The 21485-nt window shown below is 41.9% G+C and overlaps 1 protein-coding gene across 1 annotated transcript in view; it reads right to left on the reverse strand.

The window, feature by feature from the left end:
• Positions 1 to 1998: 1998 nt before the first annotated feature.
• SUCLG2 (succinate-CoA ligase GDP-forming subunit beta) overlaps positions 1999 to 21485 on the reverse strand; it is a 261759-nt gene continuing 242272 nt past the window's right edge. The window contains exon 11 of the mRNA XM_036868951.1: positions 1999 to 3095. Coding sequence (XP_036724846.1) covers positions 2980 to 3095 — 116 coding nt within the window. The 3' untranslated portion in view covers positions 1999 to 2979. The remainder of the gene's footprint in view (positions 3096 to 21485) is intronic.

Here is a 21485-nt window from a genome sequence, read left to right on the forward strand (position 1 = left end):
GACTCGTCAGAGCCCTGTAAACTCCTGGCCAGAGGACTGGTTCGGGGATAGGTTCCTGACCTAAAACTGATCATCTCAATTCTGGAATGTGTCTTAGAATTACCAGGAGACAACCAACCTCTCCCTCTCCTCTCTTCTCTCCTTCCTTCCTCCCTTCCTTCCCTCCCTCCCCTCTTTCCTTCTTTCCTCCCTTCCTTCCTTCCCTCCCTCCTTCCTTCCTCCTTCCCTCCCTTCTCTCTCTCTCTCCCCCTCTCCTTCTCCCTCTCCCTCCCACCCTCCCTTTCTTCCATCTTTACTCTTTCTTGCCCCCTGTCCCACTCCTTCTCCCTTAGGGATGCTAAGCTTGAGAATATGTACCTGGGATGGCCAGCAGCCATTTTGCCACCTTGTGGAAATGGGCTGCCTGAGAATGAAACCAACACAGAGACAAGCTGCTATAGATGCAGAGTTCACGCTCTGAGGCTCTGAGTTTCCAGATCTAGCCTTAACTGTAACCAAAAACATCTGCCTTTTGTAATTACAAGAACAAATTGTAATTACATAATTACTATTTCTTTTTTTTTAAAGAAAGCTTTTTTCTTAAGCTTGAGTTGGTTTTGTGCCACTACAAAAGAATCTATACAAATATGAGAGATTATTCAACCCAAAGAAGTGAATGTTGGTAAGTGAAAGGGTCAGGACTTTAATCTCCTCTAGATCTGATGCTGGTTCTAGGAGATTGACATGGTAGACTAGCAAATCCATTAAAATCTTACGTGCAAAGCAGTTCGGGTAAAAAAGTGTGTACTACTTTTCAGGCTTCTTGGATACTGAGTACCGTGTTTAGACTGTCACCTCCTTTCATGGATATTCTTGCTTAGGATAGGGCCAAGTTTAACAAATACTAATCAAATTTAAAGGAAATTATTTTTCACCCTTACATATAGTACAGCTGAGACAAAGACTCGAAGGGGACGCCAGAAGGTCAGAAATGTAGGGCACCCTGGAGGAGGTAATGTATGGACTTCAAATCCACAACCAACACCAACTGCCCCCACTTCTACTCTGTACTCAGTATAGCTGTGGCCACACACACACCAGAAATTCATTTCATAAAAACTTACGGAAGCTATACTGTGCTGAGCAACAGGGATACTATGCAAGCAACATAAACTCAATACTTTGAGCTTCCTAGAAAATAAAGCTTCCCACTTATCTGAAAATAAAGGGCTATTTGCTTGTTATTAACCTTGTTATAAAATAATCACATGAACGATTTAATTTCTTTATCCCCTCCTCCAAACTGTATTGATTAGAAACATCAATATGTACAGCCATGTGAACACAAGCTTTTACAAAGGGCAAAAGAGTCAAATATGTAGTTTTTGTCTAAATGACAGAGTATACATTATTTCTTTTACAATACTAACTAGTTAATGTATCAAAAACCAAAACACACTTAAAAAGACACTTAATATTTTTCATGCATTGCATAACAATTAAGAAAGGACACAAGACTGATCTATCAAATGAGCTCTTTCTCCATGGCAAATATGGATCTATAAAATAATGACTTTTTAACTTTTGTCCAGATATGAAATTTATGAGAACAATGTAAAAACTGGTAAAAAAAAAAAACAAAAAAAAACCCAACAAAAAGGTTTGGTCTGTGACACATTTGTACATTGAGAGGAAAACTGTTAATGTTGGCACCTGAGCCTCACATATGGGAGGAGGTTATGTCTGTATATTTCCTTATGCAAACTGAGGTCACATTTTAACCTGTTAGACATCTGTGGCACTTACCTGGGCTTCTGGTGTGTATATAATGTTCATTCTTTCATTAAATAATCTCTTAACAGATACGGCTGCTGATAAAGTTGAGTAGAACTGGAATAATCCTGGGACAACCCAAATTTTCTAACTTTGGATATATGCCTAAGACACTAAGGCTAGTGTCTTAGTAAAAGAAAAAAATTGTTTGAGGAATAAAATTGATTAAAATAAGAAACACAGATATCAGAGTTTACAAAACAGAGGATTTTATTTGAATTTCTGTACAGATAAAAATTTACCAAAATTTAAACAAAAACCTAAATCACATTCTTTCCCACCATAAAAATGGACACTGCAAAAAAGCCACATTCTCCCAATTACATTTTCCCAGGTGGTAGATTCTGAGGGAAAATGGGAGGGGAGAGAAGACAGTGACACTCACAGCATAATTTAATTTTCAGTGTTGTCTCATCTTGAAATGACAGTCAGAGATTTCCAGAAGAATCAACCTTCTTCAGTTTTGATATTAAAAGAGAAACTTCTACTTCAAAATCACAAGTAAGGCTTCTGGCTTTATTTTTAGTGTGAGGTAAACAGTATATTCAATATTAAGGCAAATGGTAGGATACATGTATGGGGTATTGACTGCAGATCTTTCATTGTAAAATATATTTTGTAATATTTATGGATTTTCTAAACATGTTGGAGTTGGAAATTGTAAAAACTGTTGCAGTTTATAACACCTATTTGTTTCAATGTCTTAGCTGCACCTTTTGGTGGTAAAACTGTTAAATGTAATCTTATCTGAGTTTTTTTTTACAGCCTGTGATTTTTTTATTTTTTTATTTTTTTTTATTACACAGGACGAAATGTGCACCAAAATTGTTGTAAATGAACCAGGGCCTGATCTCACATGCACACTGGTTGGCCACATAGACTGCTCCCCAAAGTTGGCAAAATAATGCCTACCGAGCTAGCTCACCATGACAGAGAAGTATTAGAAGGCAGGGCATTAATTTAATGAAGACTATAAGGGAAATCAGATTATTTAGGCTGTCTAGATATTCAAGAAAATACAGATTGGAGTTTCTTATACGGCGATTCTTGCTCCTCCCTTCCCCGTTTTTTCCCCAGTGGGATAACCATTTTCTTCACAGTGATGAGAGAACCATCACTTTTTATGGGTAAATGCACTTCTTCTTCCAAGGGATCAGGACAAAGACATCACTTCTCAGCCACGCTGGCCACAGCTTTCTTGGCTGCATCCTCCAGGTCGACGGCCGAAGTAATGGGGAGTCCGCTGTTACTGAGAATGTTCTGGGCCTCATGCACATTGGTTCCTGGAAGGGGGTGGGGGGATGGTGTACAGTCACTGAGATGGAACTGCAGGTGGTGCCCCAGGACGTTTCGTACAATCTGAAATCATGGGATGCCCGAGTCTCCTAACACCATTTAATTACAACTCAGTTCAGCTTTTTATGATCCAGATCTGGCTATTTAGATACATCCAGATGACAAATTTATTTTTTTCCTCTTTTCACCTCAAATGTCTGGCATTAAAAAAGATACTGCCTATATTTTCTCTGGCATTAAAAAAATGGAAATATGAGGTTCTTAGAAGACTGTGAACAAAGAAAGATTAACAACACCTTGTTCAACTAGTTTGAAAGAGGAAAATATTCTGAAATGGATTTATCCTTTGATTGAATAGTCTGAATACGGAATCTAAAGAAAAAGTTATGCACAAAAAATGAGCAAGAGAATGGTAAATCAAGGCGTTGGGATGGTATGGAGTACTGGCAGTAATACATGAGGATGCTCAGGACTAATCTACCTGTGGCTTTTCACCAGGAACTAAATTAAATTCAGGTTCTAATCAATGTCATTGACGAGAAAGATGATGTGACAAGATCTGTATCAAGTGATGGTCCAGCTAGAAAAAAAGATGAAAGATAGGACTTGCAAGAGGCTAATGGACATTTTTTACTGATAGAAGTTGAAATTTCTGCTGATAATCCACACTCAAGTGGACTTAATGTGGTTTTGGCCCATTCCAGAAGTCTTTTGTCTTAATGATCTCTTGAAACGAAGGGTCTGAGTTGTGACCTAATCTGAGATCTGAAGTTCAGAGAATCTGCCCACCTAAGGCCATGAATCCACTGCTTGGAGACAATGACAGTATTCAATGTGTCCATTTATGCTTCTTCCCCACTCTATATAAGTTCAGATGCCATGAAAATGAACATCGTAGCCTCTGATGATGTCTCTTGGCCATTCCTTGTGGATCTGTAGCGTTTGCGGGCCAAGCTACCCTACCCAAATGTGTTCTTCGATGACTATTTAACATGCGAAATGCTTTTCTCTTCTTTCAGTGTGAACAAGCCCCTGGGAGAAATGTGATAAAATTTAAGTGTCTTAAAGAAACATCTCATCTTACATCATCTCCCGTGCTTTCATCTAGTTAGCAAGACAGAGCCTATTTATACACAAAGACCTTGAAATATAGGCCTTGGAGGACCTCAGAGTATACATTAAAAGGAGGTGCTCGGTCAGCATGTTTCATACAAAAAGGCCGAGGCCAAGTTAAGGAGGAGCAGATGAGCTGGGAAGGTGGTGCAGTGTTGATTTTCCCGGGACCCTGGGTCCACCAGAGCCATGGGGAAGGGGACACTGGGCACTGTGTCTTCGGGTCAAGGCTGACTCACTGCAACTTTACACAGGAATCTGACCAATGGCCTCTAGGGCAAGCAAGAACTTGCTCTAGGGCAAGCAAGAAAGGTAGGGAAGTTGTTACCTAAAATTCCCAGCCACCCATCCTGGCTGGGCACTTTATTAGTTGCAAAATTTTGGGTAAATCATTTAACTCCTTTGCGCCTCAACTTCTTTACCTCCAGACATAACATTGTGATCATCTTCCTCATGACTAATACTGATTAAACACTTGCATACCAGTGCAATGCTAATCTTGCATACCAGATATAATGCTAAGTGACTTACATGGGGCATATGAAAATTTTACAATGACTATGAATAAATCCCATTGTCCCTGTTTCACAGATGAGATAACTGAGGCACAGAGAGGTTCACAGGGGAACTTCATAGTCACACAGGTTGTAAGAGGCAGACATGGTACTTGAATCCTGCTCTCTTTAATTATGTTCTAACGACATGCTGGTCTGTTTCCCTGTCTTTAAAATGAGGTAATAATGCTGGTAGCACAGGTTGCCATGAGAAGCAAATGAAATAATACATGTGAAAGCATTCTGTAAAAGGCGAAGTTTCTGTGGCAGTCATGGCTGGCTGTCTTCCAAAGATCCATGCTCCTCTGCTACGGGGGGAGAGAGCTACTGCTGGGAAGTGGCTGCCCAAACAGGAACTGCATTTCCCGGGTCCCCTCGCAGGCGGGAGGCTCATGTGACTGAGTTCTGGCCAATACACTGTGAGCAGAAATGAAAAACATGCCCATAACATCTCCATTGGTACTCTCTATATTCTCTCTCTCTTGGTTTTCCTTGTCTGTCTTCTGGAATGCTGTCAGCTAAGACAACCTTGGAAGACACTTTTTTCAGATGACAATGACTCCCTCAGCCCAGAAGCTTGAGTAACCCTGTAGAGCAGAGCACCTGGCTCACTCACCCTCTCCAACTTTATATGAGTGAGAAAGAAACTTCTAGTATGTTGCCTCTGACATTTCAGCACATACCTGTTGTTACGGGAGTGAGCATTACTTTAACTAACAGACTACTTTGTAAGGGTGGGAGGCAGCTTCTAAAATGACTCTTAAATGATTGATCCCGACTTCTTGGTGCTCACGCCCCTTGAGTGTGGGCTGGAGCCAGGACCTGCCTCTAATGAACAAGAATATAGCAAAAGTAATGGAAGGTCACTTCTGAGACAAAGTCCACTTTCTGTGTGTTCACTCTGACGAAGCCAACTTCCACGCTGTGGGCGATGGGCTGCCCTATGGAGAAGCTCACGAGGCAAGGAACTCAGGGCAGCCTCCAGCCAAAAGCCAAGGAGGAACGGAGGCCTTCATTCCAACAACCCAAGAGGAGCTGCATCCTGTCAACAACCATGTGACTGTGCCTGGAGGCGACCCTCCCCAAGGCAGGCTGCGACAGGACCCCAGGCTGCAACAATGTGATTGTACTTGTGACAGACCTTGAGCCAGAGGACCCAGCTAAGCCAGCCCTGGATTCCCCAAAACAGAAACTTCGAGACGATCCATGTTCCTTAGGTTAATCAGCTAAATTTCGGGGCAATTTGTTTCACACTGGTACTTAACTTAATGCAGATGTAAAGATTTATTATTTCATTAAGAACAACCTCAGTGTGCATTTTGATTCATTTGGTAAAGTTTCAGCCAAGGTCCCAGAGGTTGAAAAGTAGGACAGAGGATCACACTGTGGGAGGTGTTGGGTACCAAGCTAAGGGATTCCAACATTAACCTGTAGGCAGCGCTTTCATGGAGTAGTGACGCAGCGTGAATCAAAGTCCTGACAGACACAGAATTGAATCAGTCTTTGCACCAGGAGGTCAGTGCAAGTTAAATATGGAAATGTTTATCTCCTTCAACAGAGACATGGACCAGCACTCACTCTCCACCTGGCCTCCAACCTGCCAGGGAAGAAATCTATGCTAAGATACAGAAGGCTCTTCTCCCTCTTCCTTCCTCAATACACAGCTCCCAAGATGCCCATGCATCACCCCAAGAGGCAGTCTCATCTGCCTGAACACTCCTCACCTTCTAATCTACCTTTCCTCCATGTGATTCCTCCTGTGGGTACAGGTCTCACCCACGCCTGCCAAGCTCTGTCTAACTGGACTGAATTAGCTGTGCTAGTAGTAGCCATAATAATAATAAAAGCAATAATAGCAGCTATCACTTAGCATGGGTCACACATTGTTCTGGGGTTCTAAGTACACTAGCTCCTTTGTTCCTCAGTAGCAACCCTGAGATAGCTTCTATTATTATCTTCCTTTTGCAGAGGAGAGGACTGAGGCACAAATAAGTTAAAGGCTAGTCTAGCGAGCATGGCTAGTCATAGTTAGGAAGCAGTGCAATGAGCATTCAACAATGCTTGAAACATCCACGCTATACTTGAATAAGTCCTTCTTATGATTTTGTAAATATGTCATCATCATCATCATAACAACAATAAAAAAAATCTCTGATTTACAAAGTCCTCCCACATTACTTTATTTGACCCTTACAAGGACTCTGTGAGATCTATGTTTCTAAATGAACTTGTGAGTTTGGTGTTTATAAATCAGTTCTTTTTTTTTTTTTTTTTAAGCCAAGAGCACTGAGGCCTAGTGACTGATTGGCAGGATTTGGTTTCAAAATCCTTCGCTTTTCAGACTCTATTTTGATTTCCTGGTGACTCCTGTTTGACATTTAAAACACACAGCACTTTCCCATGCATGAGATCATCTGAACCTCAACGAGGCTATAAGTTATTTAAGAACAAGGATCAGAGGGATTAACCAAGATGGCGGAGTAGAAGGACGTGCTCTCACTCCCTCTTGCGAGAGCACCAGAATCACAACTGGCTGCTGGACAATCATTGACAGGAAGACCCTGGACTTCACCAAGGAGGATACCCCACGTCCAAGGACAGAGGAGAAGCCATAGTGAGACGGTAGGAGGGGCGCAATCAGAGTAAAATCAAATCCCATAACTGCTGGGTGGGTGGCTCACAGACTGGCGAACACTTATACCACAGAAGTCCACCCACTGGAGTGAAGGTTCTGAGCCCCACGTCAGGCTTCCCAACCTGGGGGTCCGGCTACGGGAGGAGGAATTCCTAGAGAATCAGACTTTGAAGCCTAGTGGGAATTGATTGCAGGACTTTGACAGGACTGGGGGAAACAGAGACCCCACTCTTGGAGGGCACACACAAAGTAATGTGTGCATCGGGACCCAGGGGAAGGAGCAGTGACCCTGGGGGAGACTGAACCAGACCTACCTGCTGGTGTTGGGGGGTCTCCTGCAGAGGCGAGTGGTGGCTCTGTTTCACCGTGGGGATAAGGACACTGGCAGCAGAGGTTCTGGGAAGTTCTCCTTCGCGTGAGCCCTCCCAGAGTCTGCCATTAACCCCACCAAAGAGCACGGGTAGGCTCCAGTGTTGGGTTGCCTCAGGCAAAACAACCAACAGGGAGGGAACCTAGCCCCACCCATCAACAGTCAAGTGGATTAAGGTTTTACTGAGCTCTGACCGCCACAGCAACAGGGAGGGAACCCAGCCCCACCCATCAACAGTCAAGTGGATTAAGGGTTTACTGAGCTCTAACCACCACAGCAACAGTCAGCTCTACCCACCACCAGAGCCTCCCATCAAGCCTCTTAGATAGCCTCAACCACCAGAGGGCAGACAACAGAAGCAAGAAAAACTACGATCCTGCAGCCTGTGGACCAAAAACCACAGTTACAGAAAGATAGAGAAGATGAAAAGGCAGAGGGCTATGTACCAGATGAAGGAACAAGAAAAAACCCCAGAAAAACAACTAAATGAAGTGGAGATAGGCAACCTTCCAGAAAAAGAATTCAGAATAATGATAGTGAAGATGATCCAGGACCTCGGAATAAGAATGGAGGCAAAGATTGAGAAGATGCAAGAAATGATTAACAAAGACCTAGAAGAATTAAAGAACAAACAAACAGAGATCACCAATACAATAACTGAAATGAAAACTACACTAGAAGGAATCAATAGCAGAATAACTGAGGCAGAAGAACGGATAAGTGACCTGGAAGACAGAATGGTGGAATTCACTGCTGCGGAACAGACTAAAGAAAAAAGAATGAAAAGAAATGAAGACAGCCTAAGAGACCTCTGGGACAACATTAAACGCAACAACATTCGCATTATAGGGGTCCCAGAAGGAGAAGAGAGAGAGAAAGGACCAGAGAAAATATTTGAAGAGATTATAGTCGAAAACTTCCCTAACATGGGAAAGGAAATAGCCACCCAAGTCCAGGAAGCGCAGAGAGTCCCATACAGAATAAACCCAAGGAGAAACACGCCGAGACACATAGTAATCAAAGTGGCAAAAATTAAAGACAAGAAAAATTATTGAAAGCAGCAAGGGAAAAACGACAAATAACATACAAGGGAACTCCCATAAGGTTAACAGCTGATTTCTCAGCAGAAACTCTGCAAGCCAGAAGGGAGTGGCATGATATACTTAAAGTGATGAAAGGGAAGAACCTACAACCAAGATTACTCTACCCGGCAAGGATCTCATTTAGATTTGATGGAGAAATCAAAAGCTTTGCAGACAAGCAAAAGCTAAGAGAATTCAGCACCACCAAACCAGCTCTACAACAAATGCTAAAGGAACTTCTCTAAGTGGGAAACACAAGAGAAGAAAAGGACCTACAAAGACAAACCCAAAACAATTAAGAAAATGGTCATAGGAACATACATATCGATAATTACCTTAAACGTGAATGGATTAAATGCCCCAACCAAAAGACATAGACTGGCTGAATGGATACAAAAACAAGACCCATATATATGCTGTCTACAAGAGACCCACTTTAGACCTAGGGACACATACAGACTGAAAGTGAGGGGATGGAAAAAGATATTCCATGCAAATGGAAATCAAAAGAAAGCTGGAGTAGCTATACTCATATCAGATAAAATAGACTTTAAAATAAAGAATGTTACAAGAGACAAGGAAGGACACTACATAATGATCCAGGGATCAATCCAAGAAGAAGATATAACAATTATAAATATATATGCACCCAACATAGGAGCACCTCAATACATAAGGCAACTGCTAACAGCTATAAAAGAAGAAATCGACAGTAACACAATAATAGTGGGGGACTTTAACACTTCACTTACACCAATGGACAGATCATCCAAAATGAAAATAAATAAGGAAACAGAAGCTTTAAATGACACAATAGACCAGATAGATTTAATTGATATATATAGGACATTCCATCCAAAAACAGCAGATTACACGTTCTTCTCAAGTGCGCACGGAACATTCTCCAGGATAGATCACATCTTGGGTCACAAATCAAGCCTCAGTAAATTTAAGAAAATTGAAATCATATCAAGCATCTTTTCTGACCACAACGCTATGAGATTAGAAATGAATTACAGGGAAAAAAACGTAAAAAAGACAAACACATGGAGGCTAAACAATACGTTACTAAATAACCAAGAGATCATGGAAGAAATCAAAGAGGAAATAAAAAAATACCTAAAGACAAATGACAATGAAAACACGACGACCCAAAACCTATGGGATGCAGCAAAAGCGGTTCTAAGAGGGAAGTTTATAGCTATACAAGCCTACCTAAAGAAACAAGAAAAATCTCAAGTAAACAATCTAACCTTACACCTAAAGAAACTAGAGAAAGAAGAACAAACAAAACCCAAAGTTAGCAGAAAGAAAGAAATCATAAAGATCAGAGCAGAAATAAATGAAATAGAAACAAAGAAAACAATAGCAAAGATCAATAAAACTAAAAGTTGGTTCTTTGAGAAGATAAACAAAATTGATAAGCCATTAGCCAGACTCATCAAGAAAAAGAGGGAGAGGACTCAAATCAATAAAATCAGAAATGAAGAAGGAGAAGTTACAACAGACACCGCAGAAATACAAAGCATCCTAAGAGACTACTACAAGCAACTTTATGCCAATAAAATGGACAACCTGGAAGAAATGGACAAATTCTTAGAAAGGTATAACCTTCCCAGACTGAATCAGGAAGAAACAGAAAATATGAACAGACCAATCACAAGTAATGAAATTGAAACTGTGATTAAAAATCTTCCAACAAACAAAAGTCCAGGACCAGATGGCTTCACAGGTGAATTCTATCAAACATTTAGAGAAGAGCTAACACCCATCCTTCTCAAACTCTTCCAAAAAATTGCAGAGGAAGGAACACTCCCAAACTCATTCTATGAGGCCACCATCACCCTGATACCAAAACCAGACAAAGACACTACAAAAAAAGAAAATTACAGACCAATATCACTGATGAATATAGATGCAAAAATCCTCAACAAAATACTAGCAAACAGAATCCAGCAACACATTAAAAGGATCATACACCACGATCAAGTGGGATTTATCCCAGGGATGCAAGGATTCTTCAATATACGCAAATCAATCAATGTGATACACCATATTAACAAATTGAAGAATAAAAACCATATGATCATCTCAATAGATGCAGAAAAAGCTTTTGACAAAATTCAACACCCATTTCTGATAAAAACTCTCCAGAAAGTGGGCATAGAGGGAACCTACCTCAACATAATAAAGGCCATATATGACAACCCACAGCAAACATCATTCTCAATGGTGAAAAACTGAAAGCATTTCCTCTAAGATCAGGAACGAGACAAGGATGTCCACTCTCACCACTATTATTCAACATAGTTCTGGAAGTCCTAGCCACGGCAATCAGAGAAGAAAAAGAAATAAAAGGAATACAAATTGGAAAAGAAGAAGTAAAACTGTCACTGTTTGCGGATGACATGATACTATACATAGAGAATCCTAAAACTGCCACCAGAAAACTGCTAGAGCTAATTAATGAATATGGTAACGTTGCAGGATACAAAATTAATGCACAGAAATCTCTTGCATTCCTATACACTAATGATGAAAAATCTGAAAGAGAAATTATGGAAACACTCCCATTTACCATTGCAACAAAAAGAATAAAATACCTAGGAATAAACCTACCTAGGGAGACAAAAGACCTGTATGCAGAAAACTATAAGACACTGATGAAAGAAATTAAAGATGATATCAACAGATGGAGAGATATACCATGTTCTTGGATTGGAAGAATCAACATTGTGAAAATGAGTATACTACCCAAAGCAATCTACAGATTCAATGCAATCCCTATCAAATTACCAACGGCATTTTTTACGGAGCTAGAACAAATCATCTTAAAATTTGTATGGAGACACAAAAGACCCCGAATAGCCAAAGCAGTCTTGAGGCAAAAAAATGGAGCTGGAGGAATCAGACTCCCTGACTTCAGACTATACTACAAAGCTACAGTAATCAAGACAATATGGTACTGGCACAAAAACAGAAACATAGATCAATGGAACAAGATAGAAAGCCCAGAGATTAACCCACGCACCTATGGTCAACTAATCTATGACAAAGGAGGCAAAGATATACAATGGAGAAAAGACAGTCTCTTCAATAAGTGGTGCTGGGAAAACTGGACAGCTACATGTAAAAGAATGAAATTAGAATACTCCCTAACACCATACACAAAAATAAACTCAAAATGGATTAGAGACCTAAATATAAGACTGGACACTATAAAACTCTTAGAGGAAAACATAGGAAGAACACTCTTTGACATAAATCACAGCAAGATCTTTTTTGATCCACCTCCTAGAGTAATGGAAATAAAAACAAAAATAAACAAGTGGGACCTAATGAAACTTCAAAGCTTTTGCACAGCAAAGGAAACCATAAACAAGACGAAAAGACAACCCTCAGAATGGGAGAAAATATTTGCAAATGAATCAACAGACAAAGGATTAATCTCCAAAATATATAAACAGCTCATTCAGCTCAATATCAAAGAAACAAACACCCCAATCCAAAATGGGCAGAAGACCTAAATAGACATTTCTCCAAAGAAGACATACAGACGGCCACGAAGCACATGAAAAGATGCTCAACATCACTAATTATTAGAGAAATGCAAATCAAAACTACAATGAGGTATCACCTCACTCCTGTTAGAATGGGCATCATCAGAAAATCTACAAACAACAAATGCTGGAGAGGGTGTGGAGAAAAGGGAACCCTCTTGCACTGTTGGTGGGAATGTAAATTGATACAGCCACTATGGACAACAGTATGGAGTTTCCTTAAAAAACTAAAAATAGAATTACCATATGACCCAGCAATCCCACTACTGGGCATATACCCAGAGAAAACCGTAATTCAAAAAGACACATGCACCCGAATGTTCATTGCAGCACTATTTACAATAGCCAGGTCATGGAAGCAACCTAAATGCCCATCAACAGACGAATGGATAAAGAAGTTGTGGTACATATATACAATGGAATATTACTCAGCCATAAAAAGGAACGAAATTGAGTCATTTGTTGAGACGTGGATGGATCTAGAGAGTGTCATACAGAGTGAAGTAAGTCAGAAAGAGAAAAACAAATATCGTATATTAATGCATGTATGTGGAACCTAGAAAAATGGTACAGATGAGCCAGTTTGCAGGGCAGAAGTTGAGACACAGATATAGAGAATGGACATATGGACATCAAGGGGGGAAAACTGCGGTGAGGTTGGGATGGGGGTGTGCTGAATTGGGCGATTGGGATTGACATGTATACACTGATGTGTATAAAATTGATGCCTAATAAGAACCTGCAGTATAAAAAAACAAACAAAACAACTAATACTAAACTTTCATTGGGTTATTTGTATGGAAATATGTTAATATAAATGTTTCAGACATTACATGAAATTTCTAAAAATCTTATATTTGTATTTGTATGGAAATTTGTATGGAAATATGTTAATATAAATGTTTCAGACATTACATGAAATTTCTAAAAATCTTATATTTGTATTTGTATGGAAATATGTATGGAAATATGTTAATATAAATGTTTCAGACATTACATGAAATTTCTAAAAATCTTATATTTGTATTTGTATGGAAATATGTATGGAAATATGTTAATATAAATGTTTCAGACATTACATGAAATTTCTAAAAATCTTATATGTTCTGGTATAATGTTATAAGTAATAATCCTAGTTATTACTTTAAATGTATATCTCAGAAATAACTAATTTTCTTGTCAACTGCATTATTATGAACTTTCATCAAATCTTTAACCGTGGTCATTTTTAAGTCTCTTGTCATTTACAGACAGTTCTGGGTGTACTCTGATGATTTTGCAAATATGTTCCTATAAAAGGGTTTCATCTTCAAGAAATTCATGGAAAAGACTCTGACAAGTACAGGTTTCTGGTAACTGACTGTACTGCTGAACTGAATGAATAAGCATTTTCAGAACTCTAATGAAAAACTGATGAACTCATAAAAGTGCTAACAAAATATCAAGATGAAAAAAAAAATGAATTACATGGGACTGAGTGAACTGATGAGGATGAGTATAATTTTTGTGACTTTCTGTCTGAATTTAAAAAAAAAAATCCCACAAGGACTCAGAGGCAAAGAATATACAAATCAATTTTCACTGCAAAGTAAAGGAGCTGTTACAGTGGAGGATTACTGGACTGAATGTCAATATTATGACATAGTATGAGTGTGTTTCATGTTTGGTAACTGCAATCATTGTTGCTTTTGATGTGGTCATCCATGTACAATGCTTGGTGTCAGTCTATTTATCTCTTGTAAAAATAAAATACAGTGTGTGTGTGTGTGAAAAAAAAAAAAAAAAAAAAAAAAAAAAAAGAACAAGGATCACATACAACTAGGATGTCTCCTCTTTCCAATCTCCCCTTCTGGCTAAACCTTCCATCCCCACTGTCCCCTGTTCTATGAGGGACCACGGGGTATTCTCTGTCCCAAGGCGGACCTCGATTGTTCCCAAGACACTGACTGCACCTGACCCAAGGGTGGTCCAAACACAGACCACGGTCATTAGCTTGTCCAATTAGATTCGCTCTCCAGAGAATCTCAAAGAGTAGTTTCCATGAAATAGAAAGTAGTAGCATGAAAAGGACTTACCAGTCACAAGCAAGCAGATAAGAGAAAGTCTGTGCAAATACTCAGAGGGTGAAGAAGTCAAGTGAAGAGACAAGTGCTGGAATGATGTTCCTGAGGTCTGCCTCCAAGTCAGACCCTCCTCCTCCTGAGGGCCAACTTTATTATGGTTCCTGCCCACTGAAAGAACTGTTTGTTCATGGTTAGCTGAGTTCCTTTCCATGTGTATGGTTGAAATAAGCTCCTGATCACTTTCTGGGGGGAGGGAAAAATGGATTGATATAACCAACTAGCCAGTTCCTTAATTAATCCCCTCTTCAGCACCCAACTTAGCACCAGATATTCCCAAGGGGGAAAATGACTGACAAAGAAATCTGTGAACCTACAGACAAGCTGGGGCTTTGGCCTGCTGTGCCCTCCAACCAGAGCTCTGTTGCCCCCTCTGCTGGGCAGACACCATATGCCCATGAGCTACCTGTTTAAATGACATTTCTTTGGGGATGCCTTCTTGTCACCACATCCCAACCCCCAATCCAGAGTAGGGGATTGTAAGATGAGCTTCTAGAATACTTTGTACATCTAAAATCACAGCACTATTTGGACTGCTTATTGATGTTGCTCTGTCCCCGCTAAGCATACGCTTCACGAGGGCTGCCACTTGGTCAGCCTTGCTCACCGCGTACCTCCAGGCTCAGCACAGTATCCCACACACAGGACGTGCCTGTAGAGGGACTGAATAACTACAGATGGGCTCATCCGTACAAAGTGTGCTCGAGGCGGCGGCAAGTGTGGGTGAGTCCTCTTCTGATCGCCTTGCTGACCCAACACCCCCAAATAACGCTTCTTCAGGAGGTTGAAATCAAAACCCCAAATGGCCTGAGAGAAAATGAGGAGGGCTGCTCCTGAGCTTTCTCTAAGTTCTCAAGGGCTTCTGTCGTGGCCTCTTTCTCTAAGAAGGTCCGTGTATTAACTGGCTGTACTGAGTGCCCTTGAGGGAGGACTCCAAGCTGCTGTCACTGCCGGCCGCCCAGGCACAAGAGGCTGCTGTGCTCAATGTTAACAACTAGCCAGTGGGGCCGGGGTAAGAGAGGGTGGGGCAGCGCCACACTAACACACGGCCCTTCTCTCCCTCCAGCTACTCCTGCAGGGCCATATCAAACTGCCTAATCGCTTCATCATTCCAGGATCCACTGAAGTGAATTTTAATTATACTTGCAGTTACACTTTAATTACAGCCTTAATTATTAAGCACATACTAGGCATGCTCAGAACCACGCAGTCTTGGAAGAGAACCTCGCTCTGAAATATAAAGCTCGGGCACAGGAGTATGAGGAGGAAGGGGGCACATACAGAGGGGCCTTGGTCAGATGCAAATCTGTGACGTGAGGTGTGTGTGGGGGGGGGGTGTCAGAAACAGAGGCAGGAAAGAGAGAAGCACACACAGACAGAGAACAGATGAGACAGAAGGCATGGCAGAGCCTGAGGCAGGAGAGTCGGAAAGAAAGAAACAGAAAGAGAGGCAGGACAGAGACACAGAGAGACAAGAGAGACAGAGAGGGAGAAAGGGAAAGAGACAAAAAAAAAAAAAAAAAAAAGAGAGAGAGAGAGAGAGGGAGAAGGGATGAAAGAGGAGACTAGAGACGGAGACAACTAAGAGAATGAGAGACAAAGAGTCAAACAGAGAGTGAGGGGAAAACAAGTGAGGTTGCCAAGGCCCTTCTGCAGCAGCCCTACCCTGACCCTGCCAGCATCTCCCTTCCAGCACCCTGACTGGCTTCTCCTCGGCCGGCAGGGCTAGGGACAGGCCAGGGAGAAGCAAAGCCAGGGCAGGCCCTGCTGCCCACGGACCCTGCCTTGGAGAGGAATTACAGGTCGCTTCCTGGTTCCTGTTGAGAGAGCAGCTGGAAGGGGAAGTGGGGATGCACAGAGAAGAGGGTTAGAAAGAAAAACAGCAGTCACTGAAATGAGGTCACTGGAAAAGAAAAGAGGAACAGAGGGAGCCTTGCTCGTTTGCGGATTCCTTTTGTTAATGATATTATGTGAGCATTTCAGGTTAGTTTCTTCTTGATTCACCAAGTGGCTGACATCTCCCATTCCCTCCCCAGTCTTTATTTCTAAATAGAAACCATCATAGCTGCTTTAAACCGTGACACAGAATCAAGAGTTCCAAACAGACTGTTTATGCCTGTGCACCCAATTACAAAGGAAATTGATCTCTTCCCCACATTTAAATTGCGCTGCTGACATGCTCTAATATTTATTAAACGCTGCATTGCTTTTTAATGAGGCTGCAGGACAACACTTTTAACAACCACCTATACAGTTAACTGATCAACTCATGCTGGTCGAACTTCAGGCATTTCTTAATATCTGCCTGTTGAAAGCCACTCAGCTAAATCGTTACCTACCCACTGCATGCCTTAAGAACAGCAATACATAGAGAGTCAAAGGGGACCGATTTTAAAATGAAATCTTGCTCTATTGGTAGAGGATATTATAAAAAGAATAATAATAATTATTAAAATCTTTAAAAATTCTCCACCTCTTCTGCATGATTTACCACTGACTTCCTGCCACTGGGTGGAGTGAGAGAGCTGTATACAGAGATGCCAGGTTAATTTATCAAAATTCGTTCTTTGCTTTCATTACATGGAGAGAAGACAACAGTAGGGGATACAAATTACAGGGCTTTGTTCAAAAGGTGCAGCCCCTCCCTGCCATTCCAGCCAGCTTTTTATCACAGGGCTGTGAAGAAAACCACTCTCTAGTCAAAGGGTGCAGAAGCTGTCTTTTTAAAAGTATTATATTAATAGGAATTCAGCTTTTTTAAAAAGAATAATAAGTTAGCACTTATTCAGTATATGCTAGGTATAATAAATGTTTTTTGGACAAGTGACTAAAGGGGTTCACAAGTATCCTATCAGCTGAATCTTCACAGCAACCCTAAAGTTGACATCATTTTTATCCCCACTTTACAGATGAGGCGACCGAGGCACTGGGAGGCTTAGGAACTTGCCCAACATCCCCCAGCAAATCACAGGCTGAACCAGGACTAGAACCCAGGTTTGTCTGACTGTAAAACCACATGACAACCACACAGCCTTGGCCTTTTAGTGCTAGAAGGAATCCCAGGGCTCCTTTAGGATAAGTCTCTTGTTCTCACTAGAGGCAACTGAGTTCACGACATGTGAGATAATTTGCTCAGTCAAACAACCAGTGAACCGTGACAGATCTGACTCTCCGGCTGGTGCTGTCAGGGCTAGCAAACTATGGCCTGGGGGACAAACCCAGCCTGCTGCCTCTTTTTGTACCACCTGGGAACTAAGAATAGTTTTTACATTTTTTAAACAGTTGGGGAAAAAAATCAGAATAATATTTTGTGGTACATGAAAATTACATGAAATTCAAATTTCAGTGCCCATAAATAAAGTTTCAGTGGAACACAGCCAAAGTGACTCATTTACAGGTTGTCGATGGCTGCTTTTGTGCTACAGTGGCAGAGCTGAGGACTTGTGACAGAAGCAGCATGGCTCATAAATCCTAAAATATTTCGACCTCTGCTTTGAGTAACTGGGTCCTTTTTTCCCTCCCCCTGGGACAGGAGAGGTCAGTGAAGCAGCAGATTCCTCCTCAAATGTTCACGGTCCCTGTGCCCTTGGTCCTCCTCCATTATTCTTTCAAGTGACAATCAGAGAGAGGCGGTCCATTTTCTTGGTGACACGTGAATTTAGAAAGCTTATCACATCTCTTGTGTCTTGTTCTTATACTGTCGGAAATGGAATCATTCACTGAGGATGAGAGGCGAAGCTCCTGCTGCATCAGTGGCCCTCATTCATCTGAGACGATGGGCACCTTACATCTAGCACCTTGCAGGCAGCCAGCGGAGCCCATCCATGTGGCATCACTCGAGTTGTGGACAAGAGCTCAGATAAAAATGACAGCTGACATTTATTGAGCCAGGCATCATTCTAGGTTATTTGAAAACTAATCTGCTCCTGACCATAACCCTGTGAGGCTGCCATATTTTTATTCCCCTTTCACAGATGAGGAAGCTGAGATTTAAACTTCGCTCTGTTACCAACTAGCTGAGCAACCTGGGAAAGTTACTGCAGCTGGATGAGTATCTCACTGAAATACCTTGTATCACATTTTATAAAAATTGAAGATAGCATAAGATAGCCTGTGGGGCTGTATCATGCACACCTACTTGCCTCAATGATTTCTTCTCCCTTGGTAAGAAAAAACCGAATGCCCAGGGTGTGAATGTGACAGGCATTCCTATGATGACAGCAGGCGGTGGCAGGAAGCGGAATGCCAGGTTTTTTACCACGTTTCCATGAATGGTGTGTATGCACTTATCATCACGCAAGCAGGTCTAGGATCAAGTCTGACATATAATTATGGAGGGCTTATGACAGGTACCTATGCTCTTGCTTTCAACTGTATGAACTCTCAAAAAAGTAACAGATATTAATGCAAACCAAAGGTACAGGAGCCTTAATGCTAAACTAAAATGGGAGGAACCCTCTGGCAAGTAGGACACTTTACGGTTCTGCACCTGCTGGGATAGGACTGTTCTTATAAAGAAGGAGTGTTCCTACATACGCCCTTATCTATCTGCATGTGGACTTCCCTTTCATGCCTTCCTTGAGTCTACCTCATGGCTTTCAATCCATGTATTGATACATTCTAATTTAAGGTGATTGCAGGAATTTTCACAGGTGATTTCGGTGGTGTGAGACTTCTGTCTGAAACGCTGGCTTTGGAACTCCACTGCTGCCTAAGAAGTGACGTGACTGTATCACTGCACAGGCTCTGAATGTATCTGGGGGAAATATTTTCCTGAGTAGACGTCATTGCTAATATTTTCCTGAGAAGAAGTTAGATTCGGAGAGCTTAATATTGCCTGTCAAATGCTTTGTTGGCTCCTAACGACGTCTTTCAGAGCTGAGGATGGAGGGAGATTTAGACATTGGTACCATGGGAAGTTTCCAGAGTTCTAGATCTTGATGTTGGTCTCTTCTCTACACCAGGCAACAAACTATGTCCCACTGTTTGCTTTCGTAAAATAAGATTTACTGTGGCACCACCATGCCCACTCCTTTCTGTACTGTCTACGCTGCTTTGGCACCACGATGGCAGAGCTGAGTTATTGCGACAGGGAATACATGGCTCACAAAGCCTAAAATCTGGCCGTTTACAGAAAAAGTCTGCAGACCTTTCTGCTACACCATCCAAATTTGTGGCCCTGTGGCCCAGTCTCATTTGGTGCTTCTCCAGCTTGAAGCTCCCACTTCCTACTTCTGATGCAGGGGCAGCTGTATTTCTAGGGAAGGAAGTCCCACTTATGCTCTCTTTGAATCAACAATGGCCACTAGCTGGCTCAAGGGCCCTCACTCTCCTTACCCACACCAGTAACGATCAGAGAACTCTTCTCTGCTGAGCTGGGATATAGTCTCAGAATCTTTCTTGGCAAAGACCGCAGGCAGCCACTGCTAATAAAGAGAAGGTGGCATGAGATGAAAGCTATCTGTCTTCCCTGTTCTAAAACATTCCACGAGAAAGTTAGTCTCTCTGCTTAGGTAACTCTGCCTCCAGACAGCCTCAAGGTGGCGCTCTCTGGGAGAGGCGTATTTCACCTGTCACCTGTAAAACAGCACAGACTGAATCTGCTTCAGTCTTCCCCTGATAGCAATGTCTCTCTCTCTCTCTCTCATTGATGGCTGATCAAATATGACTTTCAAGGGTTACATAAGGAACCCGAGGCATGAAGAAATGAACTGAGTGGTCACGGAGAAAATACTCAGGGAGCAGAGGGCGGTACTGTGAGGTCATGAGCAGGACGCGGGATATGCCCGTCCCCACACCTGCCATGTGCCTTGTTCAGGCGCTCCACCCCCAGCTTCTGCTCAGGAAATCAACTTTGGGCTCTTGTTTTTGAAGAGATGTCCATCACCTAGACTGGGGTGGGCACCTGACCAAAAGGCAGCCCACTCCTAAGGAGACTAATGACCTGTAATGTACCTGAGGGGGCATCTCCTTCCGTGCGGAGGGGCAGTCATTGGCATAATATGCCTTGCCTCTTCTTTGACGCTCACTGGCTCCACGGTGGCAGTGGAGAGACTTATCTGGCTGAAATGTGTGAAAGGAGAAAGTTGGCATGTGCAGCCCAGCCCCTTCCTCTGCCTTTCCTTTTGACATGCTGCTCACAGTGAGCCCAGGTCACCCTCCGCCCCGGGGCGGGAGACCTGCCCAAGGCCAGCAGTGGCCATGAACGGCTGTGGAGAGCCGCCTAATTCTGGGGTTCAGAGTAAGAAAGCTCACTGTTGGCATATAGTAAGGTACCTCCTTCGACTTCTTTGTTAGAAATGAAGGTGCTATTTTGGTTTCCTTAGTCTTTTTTCCTATTTCTCACCAGGATCAGAACCCAGATGGGGAAGAATCTGTTGGGTCCCCTCAAAGACCCTAACAACATGGCCTAGTTGGATGGGCTGTAGACAACAGGAGGGATGGTTATTAATAAGCTTAAAAGATGGATGACCTGTGCGATCTGCACTTCTAGGGAACACAGAGGGAGCAGGCTGGCCTTAGCGAGAGGCTGAGGGGGTAGAGGCACCAAGAAAGAACAAGAGGGAGTGAGAAGGTTTGAGTAGGGGGCTTTCCAGGTGCAATTAAAGCCTTACACTAAACCTCCTTTTCACTAAGGTGGTCGGAGAATGAAGTCATTACATCCATAAAAATAAAACAAAAACAAAACACTGCATAACACAGAGGCCATCTTCCTTAAAGGAGGCCTAGTCCTGTAGTTACACTGACTACTTTCTTCAGGTGCAGTAGGCTTTTTCTTGCGCAAGGCAGCAGATGTCCAACACGATATAAATTTCAGTTAGTCACATGAACTACCTAGGGGTAAAATGAAAACTCAAATTGCCAAATATAGTAGATTCTTTGTCTGGAAACTTAAATATTAGATCTCAAAAAACTTTAACTAGCCTAATACTTTAGATAGGGC

This window comes from Balaenoptera musculus, chromosome 11 (genome assembly GCF_009873245.2).
Source record: "Balaenoptera musculus isolate JJ_BM4_2016_0621 chromosome 11, mBalMus1.pri.v3, whole genome shotgun sequence".
NCBI lineage: Eukaryota > Metazoa > Chordata > Mammalia > Artiodactyla > Balaenopteridae > Balaenoptera > Balaenoptera musculus.